Source organism: Anoplophora glabripennis, unplaced genomic scaffold, assembly GCF_000390285.2.
Source record: "Anoplophora glabripennis isolate ALB-LARVAE unplaced genomic scaffold, Agla_2.0 scaffold228, whole genome shotgun sequence".
In the NCBI taxonomy this organism is placed as follows: domain Eukaryota; kingdom Metazoa; phylum Arthropoda; class Insecta; order Coleoptera; family Cerambycidae; genus Anoplophora; species Anoplophora glabripennis.
The window spans coordinates 299,885-317,744 of NW_019416328.1; the positions used below are offsets into that span (position 1 = coordinate 299,885).

The 17,860-nt window shown below is 29.8% G+C and overlaps 2 protein-coding genes across 7 annotated transcripts in view; one reads left to right on the plus strand and one right to left on the minus strand.

Moving 5' to 3' along the window:
* Nucleotides 1-205: 205 nt before the first annotated feature.
* On the plus strand, nucleotides 206-5,304 carry LOC108905872 (store-operated calcium entry regulator STIMATE-like). Its single transcript, XM_018708927.1, has 6 exons — nucleotides 206-522; nucleotides 584-728; nucleotides 1,775-1,896; nucleotides 1,956-2,152; nucleotides 2,482-2,715; nucleotides 4,395-5,304. The coding sequence occupies exons 1-5, from the start codon at nucleotides 387-389 to the stop codon at nucleotides 2,698-2,700; spliced, it is 819 nt and encodes a 272-aa protein (XP_018564443.1). The 5' UTR covers nucleotides 206-386; the 3' UTR covers nucleotides 2,701-2,715; nucleotides 4,395-5,304.
* A 9,180-nt stretch (nucleotides 5,305-14,484) lies between these two features.
* LOC108905871 overlaps nucleotides 14,485-17,860 on the minus strand; it is an 82,670-nt gene continuing 79,294 nt past the window's right edge. For 4 of the 6 annotated variants that reach the window (XM_018708926.1, XM_018708925.1, XM_018708921.1 and 1 more), the window contains exon 15: nucleotides 14,485-16,501. In XM_018708926.1, coding sequence (XP_018564442.1) covers nucleotides 16,070-16,501 — 432 coding nt within the window. In that variant the 3' untranslated portion in view covers nucleotides 14,485-16,069. The remainder of the gene's footprint in view (nucleotides 16,502-17,860) is intronic. The other 2 variants (XM_018708922.1, XM_018708923.1) reach the window with 1 other exon arrangement.

Sequence of the window (17,860 nt, forward strand, 5' to 3'; positions counted from 1 at the left end):
ATCGGATCAGATTATATAAACTTTAAGCAACAATCACAAATCACAAGGGCTCACTTAAAGTGAAAGTTTTCCACTTGGATTTGATTGGATATGATCTGGATATATGTCTTTGTCTATGGATATGATCAAAAGAATACGAAAAGCAATTATCAAGTCAAAAACAAATTCAGATTCAGAACTGTCAATAAAAAATAAATATTCCAAATCCAAATTCCAACAGGCTGTCAGTGTCAATTTAAGTAAAAAGTTCGCGACTGAAAAGTGCATGTTATAACACTAGTGTTATGAAATGAAAGAAAACTAAATTCTTGTGTTCAATACTTACTGATTATACAATAATGAAAATAAATTATATACCGTTTACAACTTTTCTTAACAAATAAATAATGAATACAACGAATGTTTTTTTAAAGGAGAAAGCATACTCTGGAGGTTTTCATTGCAGCAAAGATGCTCTTACGGATATGTTTGGATGGTTCCTACAAGTACTCCTGGCTTGTTTAGCTTTCACTTGCTTAATCGGTAAGTTTTATTCTTCCGTAGTTTGGGAAAAAAGTAGCAACCGTTCTCTTTTCTAAAACAGCTAAAAGATTTTGTGAACCTCGTAAGGAAAGACGGTCGTGGTTAATTTGGTTTTATGATACCTCCAAACAAGGAATGGGCGCTATGGCTATCCATCTAGCGAACGTATGGCTTGCTGGTCAATATACTGGGGATCCATGCACATGGTAAGGGGTTGTTTAAATTAAAATTAATTATTTGTTTATTATAATTTCATGTTATTACACGGAACGTTTATGCCAATATGTAAATGTGATTTTTAATTTTCTCGAGGTAATACCAGCCTGTTTTATTTAATATTATAAATTCAAAAAGTACTTGATATGTTGAGATTATTAGATGATGGCAATATATATTCAGTTGATTTAGATTAGATTAAAACTTCAATTTTGATCCATATTCTGTGATTTAAAATAAAATCTCATTTTCAAATACTTAGGTACTTTTTTATTAAAAACGTGTTTTATGCACAAAGTTAAATATTAATATTTACATTCAAGTTAATATATTTATTTTTCCCTCAGTTTATCTTTGATATGGAATTCTAGAAAGAGTTAACTGCTAACAATTTCTTAACTATACATTTTAATAGATCAGTAATAATAGAAATTTATCAATTATGATTTTTGTTTAAAAAATTTCAACCTTTAAACTACTATGCATATCAAGCATTGTATACATTGATTGTTAAGGAATAAGCATATCAAATTGCAACTTGAGTCGTACGAAATAGAACTAAAAATAGTAATATCTTATTATTAGAAACATTAATTAGTAGTTTAATAAATACATAACATAAACAAGTGAACAAGTGAATAATAATTATTATTATAATTACTTGTGATCTACCTTGACCCTCTTTGTTTAGAAAACAACTTTATTAAATAAATTATTATCATTGTATTTGTAACAAATGCATTTATATGCATTAGAGTGTATCTCCGTTATCTTATTGCTTTAGTTTTAATTAACATTTATTTAAAGGGGGGCTTAAAAGTAATCTTTAATAATTGTAAGTTATAACAAATTCACAGTTATTAGAATAAAATAATGTAGGTCTTTTAATTCTGTATAAGATTTCTCAAATCAACATTTATCTTGAATACCTACCAAAATCATTAAATATTGCACAGGTCTTTGAAATCTTTTGAATCATATCTCATACATAGTAATTTCTTTGTGATTCCTTTTTTTTTTTCATTAACAATTACAGGTATTTAATAAATTTCCTGTTGGATTCCTCATTAGGTTTATTGATAATCTTTATTGGTATACGATTAAGTCAGTACTTAGCTAGAACTAAGGGGTGGGAAGCTATAAATTTTGGTGAATATGGTAAGTGTCGGTACTTATTCTCATTGATCAGTCGTATACTCGTGAATTAAATTTCGTAGGTAAACCGCCGTCTGCGAATGCATGGATGGCTCAGTGTTGCCTCTATGTTGGGTTGATGGTAATTGTAAAAGTTTCCATAACATTATTCATGCAGTTAGACTTTTGGGAAAATGTAAAGGATTTTATTTTGTCCCCGATTCCAAACGCTAAAGTCGAACTAGCTTTTGTAATGCTCATCATTCCCTTCTTTGTAAATGTGAGTACGCATTTTTTTCTTGTGTGCATTTGTTTTTAATGACTACATGTAATCAGTTGTTTTAACAAATTTAACGATATCCACTTGAAGTACTTTGCTGATATGTATATGATATTGATTAATATGTTAATATGTAGGTGGTTTATTATATAATACATTATAAGTTTTTCTTGTTATAATTTTTTTAATTGTTAATAATTTTCATATTTATATATTCCTCAAAAATGCAAAGTAAATTTTTCCTAGTCTATTTTCATTTATATTAAATATAATTCCTTCTTTGCATTCGTTTCCTCAACACTATTACTCTTGAACCTGTTTTGTTGTAGATGTTAATGTTTTGGGTAACAGATAACTTCTTAATGTACAAAAATCCATCGAAACGAAGACGTGATAGCACAGAGGAAAGTCTGTTGCAAAAAGCTAAAGTGAAATACCGCTCTCTAAGAAGAAAGAAAAGAGATTCAGAAAGTGATATACTGCTCTCGGCTGATGATGAGCTTTTGGACTCTGAAACGGTGCCAATTGCAAGAGCAATTATTACTTAAGTTTGAGATTCTTTGGTAAGTACATCAGTTTATGAAATAACATTTTTACGGAATATTTAATATTTGTATATTTATATTTCTGCTTGTATTTTTAATACAAGCAGAAAGTTGTATGCTTGTGGACATTAAAAACTACTGCTTATGGTCCTCATAAAACAGTTTCACTAGTTTTGTTTTTTTTTGTCCACGACTGTACAAAGTATTATTTTTTTTTAAAACACAAGTATTCTTGTAATTAAACAATTCATTACATAAGTTATCATAAATTTCTTTCAGTCTAAAATGTTGTGTCCAATTTAAAATTTGTTATACTTACCTAATATTACTTATTTCGTTTAGCTGTCACTTTTTAGCATAACAAATAAAGTTTACAAAAAATGGAAAAATATATTTTTACCATATCGCAAAATTTTCAAGTTTTTGCTATCTTGTAGGTACATTTTTTTGTATTTCCAAGAGATTTTGTGTTAATTAATTATTTTATTAGTTCCATCAAGTATTTTTCGATATAGAGTTGATAATTGTAAATAATTTAATTTATTTGATAATAAAAACAAAATAGATTAGAAATCATTTTTTTTTGTACACAAAAATTGCTAAAAATGATCGATGTTTTCTCTAACATTATACATATAATTCAGTGAAAAGATAAATATAAATAAACAAATGTCACTCATTTCAAATATTCCTCATTCTGCAAATTATGAACAGAAAGTTTTTTTGAATTAATTTAATTTAAAGCTCCTGAAATTAAAATAGATACAATCATTCTAGTTTAATAGAAACATAATTTGTAGAAACTGAGAAACTTGGAATAAGTGACATTGCCTTTTTTATTGTTTTGTTATGAGTTACAAAAAAAATTGTTATACTTATTTTAGTGAAAAAAAATCGATTTCAAGTAGCACCAGTTTTTGATAGAATTTAGCTAAAAACTCATGTAATTTCATGTACAATAGGGCACCCTGTATTTAAAATAAATATAAAGAATTTGGAGCTCAAAGTAAATTATATACATATTTTTTTCCTTGAATTGATTTGAATTTTGTGTTACAAAATTTGGTCATAGATTCTTAAGACAAATTTAGGGGACCCGTATTTTTTCTTTTTGCCAATTGGCCCTCTCTTTCGGAGTTACAGCCCCCTGAAATCTGCCCCTACGAAGTCTTTTTTATATCTCAAAACCATGTTGTACGAGAAAAATTATTAGTTAGCTAGAAAGCCATTGAATTTAGAAACTTTTTTTGTCACTTGATATTTGTTTCTTAAAACGCAATGTTTATGAGGAAAATGGTGAATCACGATATGCATTCGATCACATTTTGACATTTTCCTCGAAAACATTGAGTTTTACGAAAAAAGTATGGACTGATAATTTTTAAGAATTTTAAATATGCAACCAAATTTTTTTGTCTCCAAAGACAAGGGGGCCCACGAAAAATTGTCTTAAGGGGGTTTCCCGCCAAAAAACGTAGCACCATCAGATTCCACGTCATAAAACCCCTGTGTACCAAATTTAGTGATTCTCGTACAGCAGGGTTCTGAGATATAAAAAAAAGATTATTCTTAGGGGCAGACTTCAGGGAGCTGTAACTCCGAAAGAAAGGGGCACTTGGCAAAAATAAAAAATACGGGTCCCCTAAATTTGTCTTAAGAATCTGTGACCAAATCTGATTCAAAATAACATTTTTCAGATCTATGCAGTCTTCAACCATTCCTATATGTTTTGGGTCAGCTATTTTAAACTACATATAATTAAAAACAATGTGAAGGCATTATCTCTTATCAAAACGTTTATGTAATATACTAATGTAATTATAAATATTTATCAGATAAGAATAACTCACTTTTTGTGAGGAAGTTGTGATATATATACTTAGTCATATATGATTTAAATAATTTATTGCTGAATTTTCAAATAATATAAGCCTATGTATGAACGAAAAATTGCAAACTCAAAAAATAAAATTTATTTTTCCCATAACTTTTAAAATTATGTTCAATCAAATTATTTACTGTGTTCAGCTACACAATTAAAATAATAATACCTACACTTAATTATTAATGAAACATAAGTTACAAAATGTATATTCCTTTCTAATATTTCGTAATTTAGATTAAGTACATTGTTTCTTTTTGTACATATTTGATTGGACAAAAATGTAGTTTAATTCTGCTTCATTTACATTTTCATTATGTATTTCATCACAAAATGTTTTCTAACAAGTATTTTTTTCCTGTGTGAATGAGCATAGAAAAAGACATATTTACATTTAAACTTAGTATGGCCATCGATGTAGAAAATCTTCGAAGTTGTAATAATTATTTGTAAATAGTTAAATGAGAATGTAAAATTATTTATATAAAATTCTTCTTAATTACATATTTAAAATATGTTTCAAATTTGATTCAATGCAACATATAAGCTTTGTACTTTGGTGCAGGGTAATATGGTACCAAAATACTTGACAAAGTTATATTTTGTAAAAAAAATATATATTTTTGTTGTACTTTCTCTTTGCTTGATTGTTATAAGTAGGGTTCATCTTTAAATTATTATTTTTTTAATATCTACAGGGTGTGGCGTCTTTAGTGCAGAAAAAATAAAATGCAGATTCCTAGGAATATATGCAATAAAAAAGCCTTATATAAGATATTCATATATCCACGTTTTGTCAAGAAAATTGAACTTCAATTTTGTAGAGAAGAAATAAATCTTAGTACGGTCCTGGTCAAAAAATGTCATGCCATTCGATTAACATCAGCGCACGCTTGCCGAACCGAACTTAACAGAGAGTCGAGCCTTTGCGCAAATCAGTGTTGCCAAATTAAAATGTATGAAATACACACAAAAGAGATAAAATGTTTTAATGTAATAATAAATAATTTTGGCCAGTTTAATACAATCCTCTCGTTTTAATTAAAAGGAAAAATGAACATAAAATTTAATTAGTTATTTCACTGTAAATGGTAATGTGCAATCCCAGACAAGAGGTTTGTAGAAACAAAGTACATGGTGTTACAGAAAAGACTACTATTATTTTAGCAAGTGATAGGTTGGATCACGACCAAAAAAATATGCAAACTTACCGCTATTATAACTATCACCATGTCAGGACCTTCGATAGTAGTAAACGTATTAATGTTGTCCTCGTTATCCATTGGCAATTTAGTTAAAACAATAACTTAAATTATAAAAAATAAGAAATGTCTAATAAACACTTAACGTCTAAACAGCAGAAGCGCAATCTTTTTGACACAACTTAGCAGCAATTCGCCCGCAAGTCAAAAGCGTCCTGATACTGACTGACACTCCACAGGTGCCGCGCAGAGTGCAGACTAGGTCATAGTTTTTTGCGCTATGTCAAACATGACCGGCATTAACATTTTGTCACTTGTAATTTTTTAGAAAATATTTTTGATACTCTAATCTCATAATCGCCTTATGGTAGCATATATTATTTTACTTCATTTATTGCCAAGAGTCTAGGTTTTTAATTTTCTGCATTAAAGACGCCACACCCTGTATATCTATATTTTGTATATTTTTATCTAATTTTTGTCTTAAAAGTTCAATATCCAAAAGTCTTCCATAAGTATTTTATTTCACAAATTTAAAATAATACCTAAGACTGAATTAAACAAAAAATTGTCTACGCAGGTATATGGAAATAATAGCAGGAGCAATAAATAAAATTTAGCAATGGACACTTTCCAACAAATATTTTGTTGCTATATTATTGAACTGCTACCAAATTTTTGAGTCAAATTCGAATTTGTTACAAAAATTAAAAGATTTACTCAGTTGAAACTGTGGAAAAAATGGCAAAAGAAAAAATATAACGATACTTCTTATTTCTGTCTGTCATAAATGTTCCTACAGTTTCACAGTTTTTAAGACAATTTATAAAAGACTGTGCTTCTTTCATTTAGGTATACACGCTACAAAAAGAAAAAGAAATATTTAGCGTAGTTAATTTTTATTTTAATAAAATAAATGAGTCCATTTTCAATGCATTTATCTAGAATTCCTGAGGTATTCCTCAATTTATCGATCACTATTTTATAGTTTAAATTAAAATTCTGTGTTAATTTTACCATTTAAAGTTACCATATAGTAATAACTATTAACGTATAATTTAATAATTGGGTGCTAATAATTTAATAATCAACATGCCTAGTATAAATAAATAGCAAAAAAGTTAGTATAGTCATAAATTATGGTTATTGAATACAATATGCAAAGACATTATTTAAATTTGCTGTTTGCTTTAAGATGTAGGGTTAAATGGATTGTTAAAATGTTGGTTTATTTGATATTATTAAGTTAATATATGATAATACGAGGCATGTCCACAAAGTAAAGTACTTAATTTTTTTAAAATTTCATCAAAACCGTATTTTTCCACGTAGATACCCACCGCTTCTCGGGCTCATTGTTTCACAGCAATGTGGACCTCATCATCGGTAGAAAACCATTTTCCACCCATAAACACGTTCAGACAAAACAAAAAGATGAAAATCAGAAGATGCCGGGTTAGGGCTGTGAGCGGGGTGGTTGATGATATTCCAACCAAATGAATCCAAGTGTTGCTTTGTAGCATTGGCTGTGTGATGTGCAAAGTCATGCAACAAACACACTCCCTTCATTAACATTCTCCTTTGTTCTGTAGTGGCCTCCATATTGTTTTCAAGGTTTCACAGTATCACGCAGCATTAATTGTTTCCCCCTGAGCAGTGATGTAAGTGAGTCATGTGTCCAGCGCATGACCGATATCGCGACCTGTCATGACCGTCGCGTCACATAGAAAATTACCGTGTCATGACAGTTTCTATTTCTTAAATATTTAAATTATTATTATTATTACTATTTATTACAGTAAAATAAAATCACTTTATAATGTTAATATTAAATTAACATACAGGGTCGGAAAGTCCCCATGGTTCATCGGCCGTTACGTGAGAGCGATAAAGAAAGTCATAGAAATCCGTGTGATAGAGAAAGATGGCTATAATGAAAGCGTCTAATAGTCACCGCCCATTTCGCCCTTCCACAAATAAGATCCACTTCTTATTTGTGGAAGGGCGAAATGGGCGGTGACTATTAGGCGCCTTCATTATAGCCATCTTTCTCTATCGCACGGATTTCTATGACTTACTTTATCGCTCTCACGTAACGGCCCATGAACCATGGGGACTTTCCGTCCCTGTATATTAAATATTCATTGTCAATGCGGTAAGAAGTGGGTTTATGTTCCACCTGGTGACGTTGTGTCCTTAAAACTTAACCAATGGTAATAATTTTTTGCTTTATTACTTTATACCTGTCATCTATAGCCAAAGAACATGTGTTTTTTGTGTTGCTTGTTTTGTAGTTAAAAACTTTTTTGATATTAATTTAGTTTTGTTGTTGAATTTATTAAGGCAATATTGAGATTCAGTAATTTATATTTTAGAAAAATGACTTTTATTTTGCATAGCGAGGGGATAACAACCATTTACATTTAAGTACTATTATTTTTCCTAACTGAAACTATTTATGACGTGTAATGACCGTCATGACCTGGTCATGACGGCTATGACCGTCACGAGTTTAAATGACGGTCATTTTACATCACTGCCCCTGAAAAGTCAATGAGGAGAATCCCTTTATCGTCCCAAAACACAGTTGCCATGATTTTTCGGGCAGAAACAACAGTTTTGAATTTTTTCGCTGATGGTAAAGACGGATGTCACCTCTGCATTGATTGCCTTTTCGTCTTAGGGGTGTAAGGGGTCACCCACCTTTTCGTTGCCAGTCACAATACAGTTAGGGAATTGTTTACCTTCCAGTTTGCAGTGTTCGCTTTGTGTTGATCCGTGAGCCATTTTGGTATCCACCGCACACACAATTTTCAATAACCAAGGGCTGCAGTAATGATCTCATGCAGCAGAGGTCTGCAGATTTGTGAAAAATGCGTTCATTTTGCCAAAATCGATCAACAGTCACTGTGAACCATTTCTTCAATCTTATTCACCATCTCATCAGTCACGATTTGAGGGATGACCACTCCTTTGTCCATCATAAGCATTTGTTCTGCCAGCTTTATACTCACGATTCCACTTGTACACGTTAGTACAATTCATCACACCATATCCATAAACAGTCTTGATTTCGTTAAAAATCTAGAACGACGTCTTTCCTACTGCGAAAAGATATTGAATTATCCTCCTCATTTCGCAACTGGCAAGATTCGGAATAGCGGTATTCATTTCAAAACACCACTGCAACAATAGTTCTCAACTGACTGAAACAAATGACTGCACATTCTATTCCCAACCCCTTGACCTTGAATGCAATATTGCTACTTTGTTGAACATAAAAACCACATAGCTCTTACTTTGTGAATATGCCTCTTATTTGCTATTTCTTACATGTAAATAAGTATTCTATAAGGTTACTTTTTCTTCTGGAAATATTCTTGTCTATATGTCTGTTGCACGTCCATGTATAAACTGATTTGTACTCAAATCTTCAGAGCAAGGGGATAATTTAGTAATACCAAATTAGGGGAACAATTTTTTCGAGAATCGATATAAAAGCAATATTTCTTGTGTTCTATCAAAAAAATATCAGTTCATACATTTCCTTTGCAATCTTAATCTCTATTTTCAACAAGTTTAAAAATGCATTTCTCATTGTCTGAATTATTAAAATTTATGTAATTCGTGCTGAAAGTTATGACAGCTATCCATTTTTATTAAAGCTTAATAAGTGTACTTTTAAAATAAGCAAAATAAGCAATAATAGTTCTACCAACGAAAATATTTGCAATAAATCCTGTACTTTTGACAAAAACTTTTAGCAAATGTATACAAATTATGTCTCTTATAAGTTTTTTAAGTCCCCAATGAAAAACATTTAATTTGTGTTGAAAATTAAGTTCCTTGTATTATGCTTTGTTGTATTACTTCTACCTTTTTTTATTGGGCCGTAATATGTGTACTGTTAAAATAAGCAGTAACAATTATTGTACTAGGGTTGTACCAGATATGAGATTCTCGCCAATGTGAATGCAAATATTTCAAGTTGATTTTGGTAAACACCAAAATGAATATTAACAAATAACTACAAATTAGCTATTAGAAATAAATCAATCGACTTCACTTAATGTATGTGAAAGTAAAATTATGTAGGAAATACAGGGCGTAATTTTAGTACATAAAAATACCTTGTTAACGTTTTAAAAATTATAACGTTTGTGCAAATATTTTATAAGTCAAACATTGGTGGAGATATTGGAGACGAGGTACTAAAAATCTCTAAATTTAGATGCTATTTTAGAAACTCGATTAGTACATTTGATTCCTAATTGTTTTTCATAGAAAAAAAATCTTTTCCATTTTATTTGGAAGCATCTCCTAGCATCCTTGCCACTGGTTGACATGTTGACATGATTATATACAAATTCAATGATGTTTTACCTTTACTTAAGACTAGAGCAAGTTTCTTCAGGCTGTTAAATTTCAAAGATATTTTCATAAGTTGTATTTTTCTAACTCTTTAACATCCTGTATTTCAAAAAGTAGTGTTTTTAAAATAAGTCGATAACAACTTTTTTCTTAAAATAATCACATCTGATATACTTAATCATATCTATAACATACATCCTGTATATCTGGCCCAGGAAAGAAGATAAATGAGATAATAACGAGATTTTTTTTTAAATAAAAAAACAGGTTGGTTATGTTCTTAGGATCTTGTATTTTAAATTACATATTAGCATTTGCTAAAACTATGCAACAAAACAAGCGAATGCAAAGTTTTAAAAACTGGTGCAAATAATTCACAATGTGAATACAAATACTGGAAACATCCCTAGTACCATACCAATAAAAATGTTGGAATAAATCCTGTTCAATTTACCAACCATGTTTACATCTACTAAAACAAACCTTTATCCATTTTAAAATAGTATATAATTCTTGTATTGTATTTGTTAAATAATTCGTGAATCATCGATATTATTTTTATGTTGTAATTTTATTATTTTCTCATTTATTTTTCAATATAGAATGTTTTTTATTTCCTGATAAAAATTTAAAAAATTGGTGAGGTTCTGTGTTTCAGTGTTTTTAATTTGTATGTCATAATGTTTAACATATTTGATTCATATTATTATCATGTACCATCTTAGGCCTGTATAATAAACAGCAAAGCCATTTGTCTACCATAAAAAATTATTATATCATTAAGGGGTAAGACCACTTGACTATATAATTTTCATAAAATCTATTTTTATTTTAATTGATTTAAAAGACTTCAAATCTTCTAGAATACGGGAAAGAAATTTTATACCTGGAAAAATGTTTTTTCTGTTAAAAAGAATTTGCATTCAATTAGAAGCAATTTTAAATGAAAGTACGTTATGAGCCCAGGCTATAGGCCATATAATAATTCAGTCAGGTATAATTCTAATATATTTATATAAAAGTAATATTCTCAAAAGAAAAATATTGGTAATAGAAACAAAGTATAAACTTTTAGCTTAATTACCTGTTTAGCGCACTCTTCAGAAGGCGTGCTATCCCAAATTTCTTGCAGTTTGATGTGTAGATAGTTAACTGAACGGACTGGATGTTTGTGCAACTGGTTTTTTCATTTTATGCTACAATGTTTCTATTGGCAAGAGATCTGGTCTGCTAGAGGGCAACTCCATAAAAGAAACATTGTTTCTGTTACCTACCAATATTTTTCTTTAATAAAATAGTTTAGAGAGTGTTAGTACTTTTATTGTAATATATTAGTAGTAAAATTATACCTGGCCGAACTATTATAAGCCTAGGCTTGTATAGCATATTATATCTCTAAACTTTTTTTTTCGGAACACGTTTTTTTTTTTAAACAATTCCTACAATTTTTATTCTATTCTCTTAAAATTTTGACCATATCTTTAAAATAACATTTCGAACATATGGGATTTTTGATAAGTTGATTTTAACATTATTTATTGACAAATGATTGCCCCTTTTTTGTTAAAAATTTAACTTTATTCTTCAAATGCTAGCCAATCACACAGGAACTGATGTTATCAAAATACCCTACGTATTTCTCTAACTATATTCATGTAAATTAAAAGATTTTTTTTTCCATATTCAAATTTGCGTCAGTTACACTGCATGCCGCAGAGTGACTCAAATTTAACATACGAGATTGGTCCAGCCTCCTCATTTTGTGATATTTATCAGTAAATATATTTTTTGAATGCTTCAAGATATGGTTAATAAAAACCTTCAGTATTATTGTCCTCTTCCTATTTCTTCCAATTAAAAAAAAATTGCGGAAAAATGCTGTATTTTAGCATTTTACAGTGGTGTTACCCCTTAACTGAAAAGGAAGGAAATATTTAACAGTGAGTAAAAATGCAAATTTAAAATTTATACACAGTGACTGCTGCATTTTGAAAAATTATGTTCAATTACATCAATTTACATATAAGTACAATGATAGACAATAAAGGTTCACACCAAAAATGTACGAAAATGTACAAAGAAAAAAGTAAAGGATTTTATGACCTAATAGTAGTGATTGCTAAATGAGAGATCATTTAAAAACCACTAAATTATTGGAGAATGTAATTAGTCACCTTTGGTCATTTATCGACTGATTTATTAAATAATAAATAATGTGTTTCTTTTAATTGGTCTTTTGTTATAGCTGTTTTACATTGACAATTTATTCATGAATAAATTCACGAAATTCTGCATCAATTAATTCACGAATTTATTTGTAAACAGTTTGGTTTTACACTGCTACAGACTTTGTGAATTTCTTTGACACATGAATCAGCTCTACCAACAAATCAAAGAAGCAAATAAATTTCAAATATGTCACTTTTCCACTCATAATTGTAGTGACACATATTATATAAATATTAGTTTTTGTAAGTAACAAATCAGTAAAAACAATACAAAACTAGTAGGATGCCACACAATTATTTACATACTTCAATAACATAACCTCATTACTGATCTGAGGCTGGAAATTTGTTGGGTTGGTACTTCTGAACTTCACGAAGAAATTGACGGAAATTAGAACATTTTCTAATTCGTCAAGAACTTGATGAATAAATTCATGAAGTTATTTGACAGCAGATTTGGTGTCAAATAACTTTATGAATTAATTAATTAATAAATTGTCAATGTAAAACAGCTTTTATTCTTACTCNTCAAAGAAGCAAATAAATTTCAAAAATGTCACTTTTCCACTCATAATTGTAGTGACACATATTATATAAATATTAGTTTTTGTAAGTAACAAATCAGTAAAAACAATACAAAACTAGTAGGATGCCACACAATTATTTACATACTTCAATAACATAACCTCATTACTGATCTGAGGCTGGAAATTTGTTGGGTTGGTACTTCTGAACTTCACGAAGAAATTGACGAAAATTATAACATTTTCTAATTCGTCAAGAACTTGATGAATAAATTCATGAAGTTATTTGACAGCAGGTTTGGTGCATTACACTTGTTCAATTTCTTGATGTAAGGACTTCATGAATTAATTCATCAATAAATTGTCAATGTAAAACAGCTTTTATGCTTACACATTTCAAAATTGTTTCTGCACTACCTTCTCATTCTGGCTGTTTGTCCCACAAACTGGCTTTTACAAAAATTGTGTTGTACATACCTTTTTTCCATTATTTAAAAAAATTTAAATGCTAAATGTTATCTTTGACCATATAAAATTATTATTTATAACTACATATAAATACTGATTTTGAAGGAATGATTGAAATATGTAGAGGGAAAGATTGGTCATTTTGGTCATTTTTGGTGACTGTCATCACTACTTATTATTATTATTATTTTTTCTATTGTTAAATTTCAAATGTTTATGCCATTTAACAGGAGAGTGAAAATACATTTTTAAGATGCACATAGTGTACTACACTACGTGCGTTTTTAGTAAAAATTAAATTTTAATTGTATTTTCTCCACATTATTTGAATGATCAGTTTCTCATGTTTACCAAATATTTTAGAATAAGGTTACTGTTGTAGCATTAATTAAATAAAATATATTTTTTGGTATTTTTTTTATTTTATTTTACAACTTCCTTACAAAATATTTCCGAATATACAAATATATTTTTGTAAACCTTTATTTATGCCAAAATTTACAGTTTTATTATATAACAGGTATTTTATAACTACATATATAATAATTTAGTAATATGTACAATAATAATGTTATTTGGTTTCCTATTGCCTACATTTAGAAATGAAGTGGTAAGTGGTATGTAAAGTTAATGCAGTGCCTTTTAGAGTCATACTTATTCCTTATATTCCTCCCAGGAGCACATATTAGCTGTTCTGTGAAAATCGAGTTATGTAAACAGCCAATAAACTCTCCCCGTTTCAAGTCCATGAGTTTTGCGCACAATGAAAAAAGAAACGATGCTATGAATAATGAAGCAAAATTTGAATAAGATAGTTATATTTTCATCACTATTAATTTCAGAAAAAAAATATGAATTGCTAAAAGAAAAGTGAAATTAAAATGAAAAATAAATGGCAATTATAATCCATTTTGCTTACAATTTTCTAGAATATTTTAACGTAAAGAGGTTTATCTGATACAGAATTGACAAACAAATATTCATGAAAAAATTAATATAAGCTTATTAATATGAAGAAAATTCTCAAAAAAAGTTATGACTAGTTTGGATACCCAAGAGACGATATATTAATAAAATAATTTTTTACGATTTAGTATGAAGTCTTATGAGAATGCAGATTTTTTTTGTCTTTCCACTTAGAATGCCCAACAATTGACGAACAGTTTCCACAGCAACTTGGAAACCGATATTAAAGGACCATATGACAGCTCTTAGAAATCGATTAGGTACTTGTAAGATACATAATTTATAATAATTCTCCTTCAGACTGCTGTCGTTGACTAACTTAACCTCCGTATGCGTGACAGCGGCAACGCCGTGGTTCTCGACGTAGTGTATTATTTGAAATTCGCAGGTGTGGCATATGAGTGAACGTCGAGCCGAGCGCGCCACCCAAGTGCAACGTTGCCAAATCTAAAGGCTTACTACTTTGGTCACTAGCGAATTTACAGAAACTCTCATTTGACTTTAGACGTACCTGATAAACCTCCTTAAGTATCTTTTGCTAAAAAATTAATTAAAAATAATTTAGCTATTATTTAGTATGTTCAGTTACAATGTCGAAAAGCAAAAGTATATTTTCTGTATTTGATTTTTCCATTGCTATGCAATTACCATTTCAAAATTATACCTGTTATATTCCTGGACAAAATTATTGTATCATTTTTAAATTATGTCTAATTATGACTAAATAGATTTTAATTTTATTTCAAATTCTGATGTCAATAAACGATTCAAATGTCTTTTAAGTAATATAATTGAATACATTTGTTAAATGAGTTTATTTATTAAAATAGGCTGCTACAATTTCACGGAGGAATGAGAAAAAATTATTGAATTTAAAATAGAAGTGGAACATCTGCATATATAAAAAATAATTTATTGCAATCTTCGTCTTGCTCTGCTGTTTTTTTTTTCAGAAATTAACATTAATGGTGGTATTAGGGTAATTATAATTAACTCTCTTTCCACAAAACTGTATACACAAATATCCACTATCAGTATCTATATTAAATATAAATATGTAATTAGAAATATGAATTGGTTAACAAGAAATAAAATATGATGAACTATCCTTTGTACACTGGGAATCTGAGAATTAAGTACATTCTATGAATTGCCAATTGCCATGAATAGGTTAGAACAGAAAGATCGTCACTCCGATTTCATTAAAGCATTTAAATGGCTAAAAAAAAATTTTTTTTCACGCCTCCTGCCTATGTATCATGAATGTACTGATTTCTCAAACGGCCTGTATGTTACAACACAATATAATTTTATCGAACTTTGGTTAAATAAAAATCTCAGTAACTTTGATATGGGCACAACATTACATTTCGCATAAAAAGATTATTCCATTATTTAAATTCTTTCATACATACAGCCTCCACGCAACGACCATGTAAAAAAATAGGAAAGAAGCCATATATACAAAAATAAATTAACGCAACATAAATATAGAACTTAAGGTAGTGTCAGTTGAGTCAGTTAAAAATAATATGGATTATATTTTACAATGATAATAAACTAATAAGTTGAGGCACGTTATATTCAAGTGATCACAAATAAGTTTTCTTGGCTGTAATTTCTGAACTGATTCCTTGTATTTAATGTACAATAAACAAATTATGACTCGTCTTGAACTTCTTTCTGTACATAAAGGTATTTCCTTATAAAAACGCAATACTATCGACGAATTCACTTGGGCTGGTTGTTGTAATCCACATAAACTCGCACCACTTCCCCAGAGTACTTCCTCTGTGATGGCATGAAGTAGAAATCAGGCTGCATATCATGACTAGGCCTGTTACTTCTATCGTACGCTGTCCTTGGCAAGGAAAACGTCGCCCTCTCCATGTTTGTGGAGGGATACGCCCCCCTTGGTCTTTGCAGAGACCTGGTGTCTCCCATATACCCAGCACCTGGTGGCTGGGTTGGGATGCTTGGAGGCCTGCTCTGAGGTCTCTGGGGTCGGGAATTGTGTTTGGCTGGCAAAGTTTCACTGCGTTCACGGTCATTGCGAGCTTTCCCATTCATTTGTTTCTTGTTATCCTCTGCCTCGAAAGCATCAAAAGCGTAGTTGGTGTTGGCGGAATAATCTTTCCATGCTGAATTTGGTATCAAATGGTCCTGCAATAGAACGTGGAAAAAAGTTACATTAATTTCTTAAATTAACTGCATGTCATTTAGAAGTATAGAAATTTGAAGTTACATTGAATTACTTCTCAGTCAAACATAGGCACATATTTTTTTTTTGTAAATTAACAATTGTCTATGAATTCCAACGATGGTGAGTGAGATAAGTGGGAAAATGTTATATTTAATTATAGTGAACTAAATATTTTTCAAAGAAACAACGAAAAAATATTTAAAAAACATCTTAATTTCTCACTTAACTAATATATTTTTATGATTTTATGTGACAACACAATTTTGAATAGAATACGTGTATAATATTGTGGAAATAACTAGAAAGCATTTTCAACTGGAAAAAATATTTTTTCTTTTCGGAACTCTCCTAATTCCTTCACTGGAAAAATGGCATGTTCATCTTTAGTTGTAAAATATATTTTCAGTTCGTCTTGTAGATATATGATTTTACATATATCCAATTTTATTCAAAATGAACACAAATTATTTTTTTTTAGTTGCTTTGTTTAAAATGCATGCATTATTTCATTATTATTTTCAAAATATTATTTATTAAGTGAAGTACCATTTTTTTCTAGTATTTTAAATATTTTTAAGTATTTACAAAAAATGTTGCATGGAAATTAAATTAATTGATAAGAATAAAGACTTGATGTTTTTCTCTAGAGAGAAACAATGTCACTTTCATGAGAGGAAATTTTTATAACCACAATCGCAGATACAAGCATATGAGTAATATATTTTACCGACAAGTGTGCTGGGGAATAAGTAATGTCTGTTTTTTTTTCAAATTACAATTATCAATAGGCTATTCTCCATCGTTATGAAAAATGCATCTTACCAAGCTCTTAACTCATTGTCCTTGTTAAAACAAACACCGCGTAAGGAGTTTGATGAAGAGCGGAAGAAGTGAAAATCAGAAAGCGCTAGATCGGGAGAGTAAGGCGGATGGGGTAGAACTTCACAATTCAAGTCCAGAATAGCCCTTTTGGTCATTTTGTCGATATGCATTCATGTTACAAGAGAACATTATATCGCCGATCAGATCTTTTTTGTTGAATAGCTGCATGGAGTCGCTGTAGTTGTTGGACATAGAGTACTGCGTTGACGGTTTTATTGTTTCGTAAGAGTCCGTATTAGAGAATCCTTTACCAATCCCACCAGACGCATAACATTAATTGTCTTTCAAGGATGAAGTTTTAGTCTTGTTCGCGGAGTTGCTTGGTTTTTCATCCCGCTGTTTCAAGTTCATGTACAGACACCATTTTTCATCACTAGTGACACTGACAATACATGTTGATCGATGACGACAGAACAAATCTGCTGCAATTGCGGAGT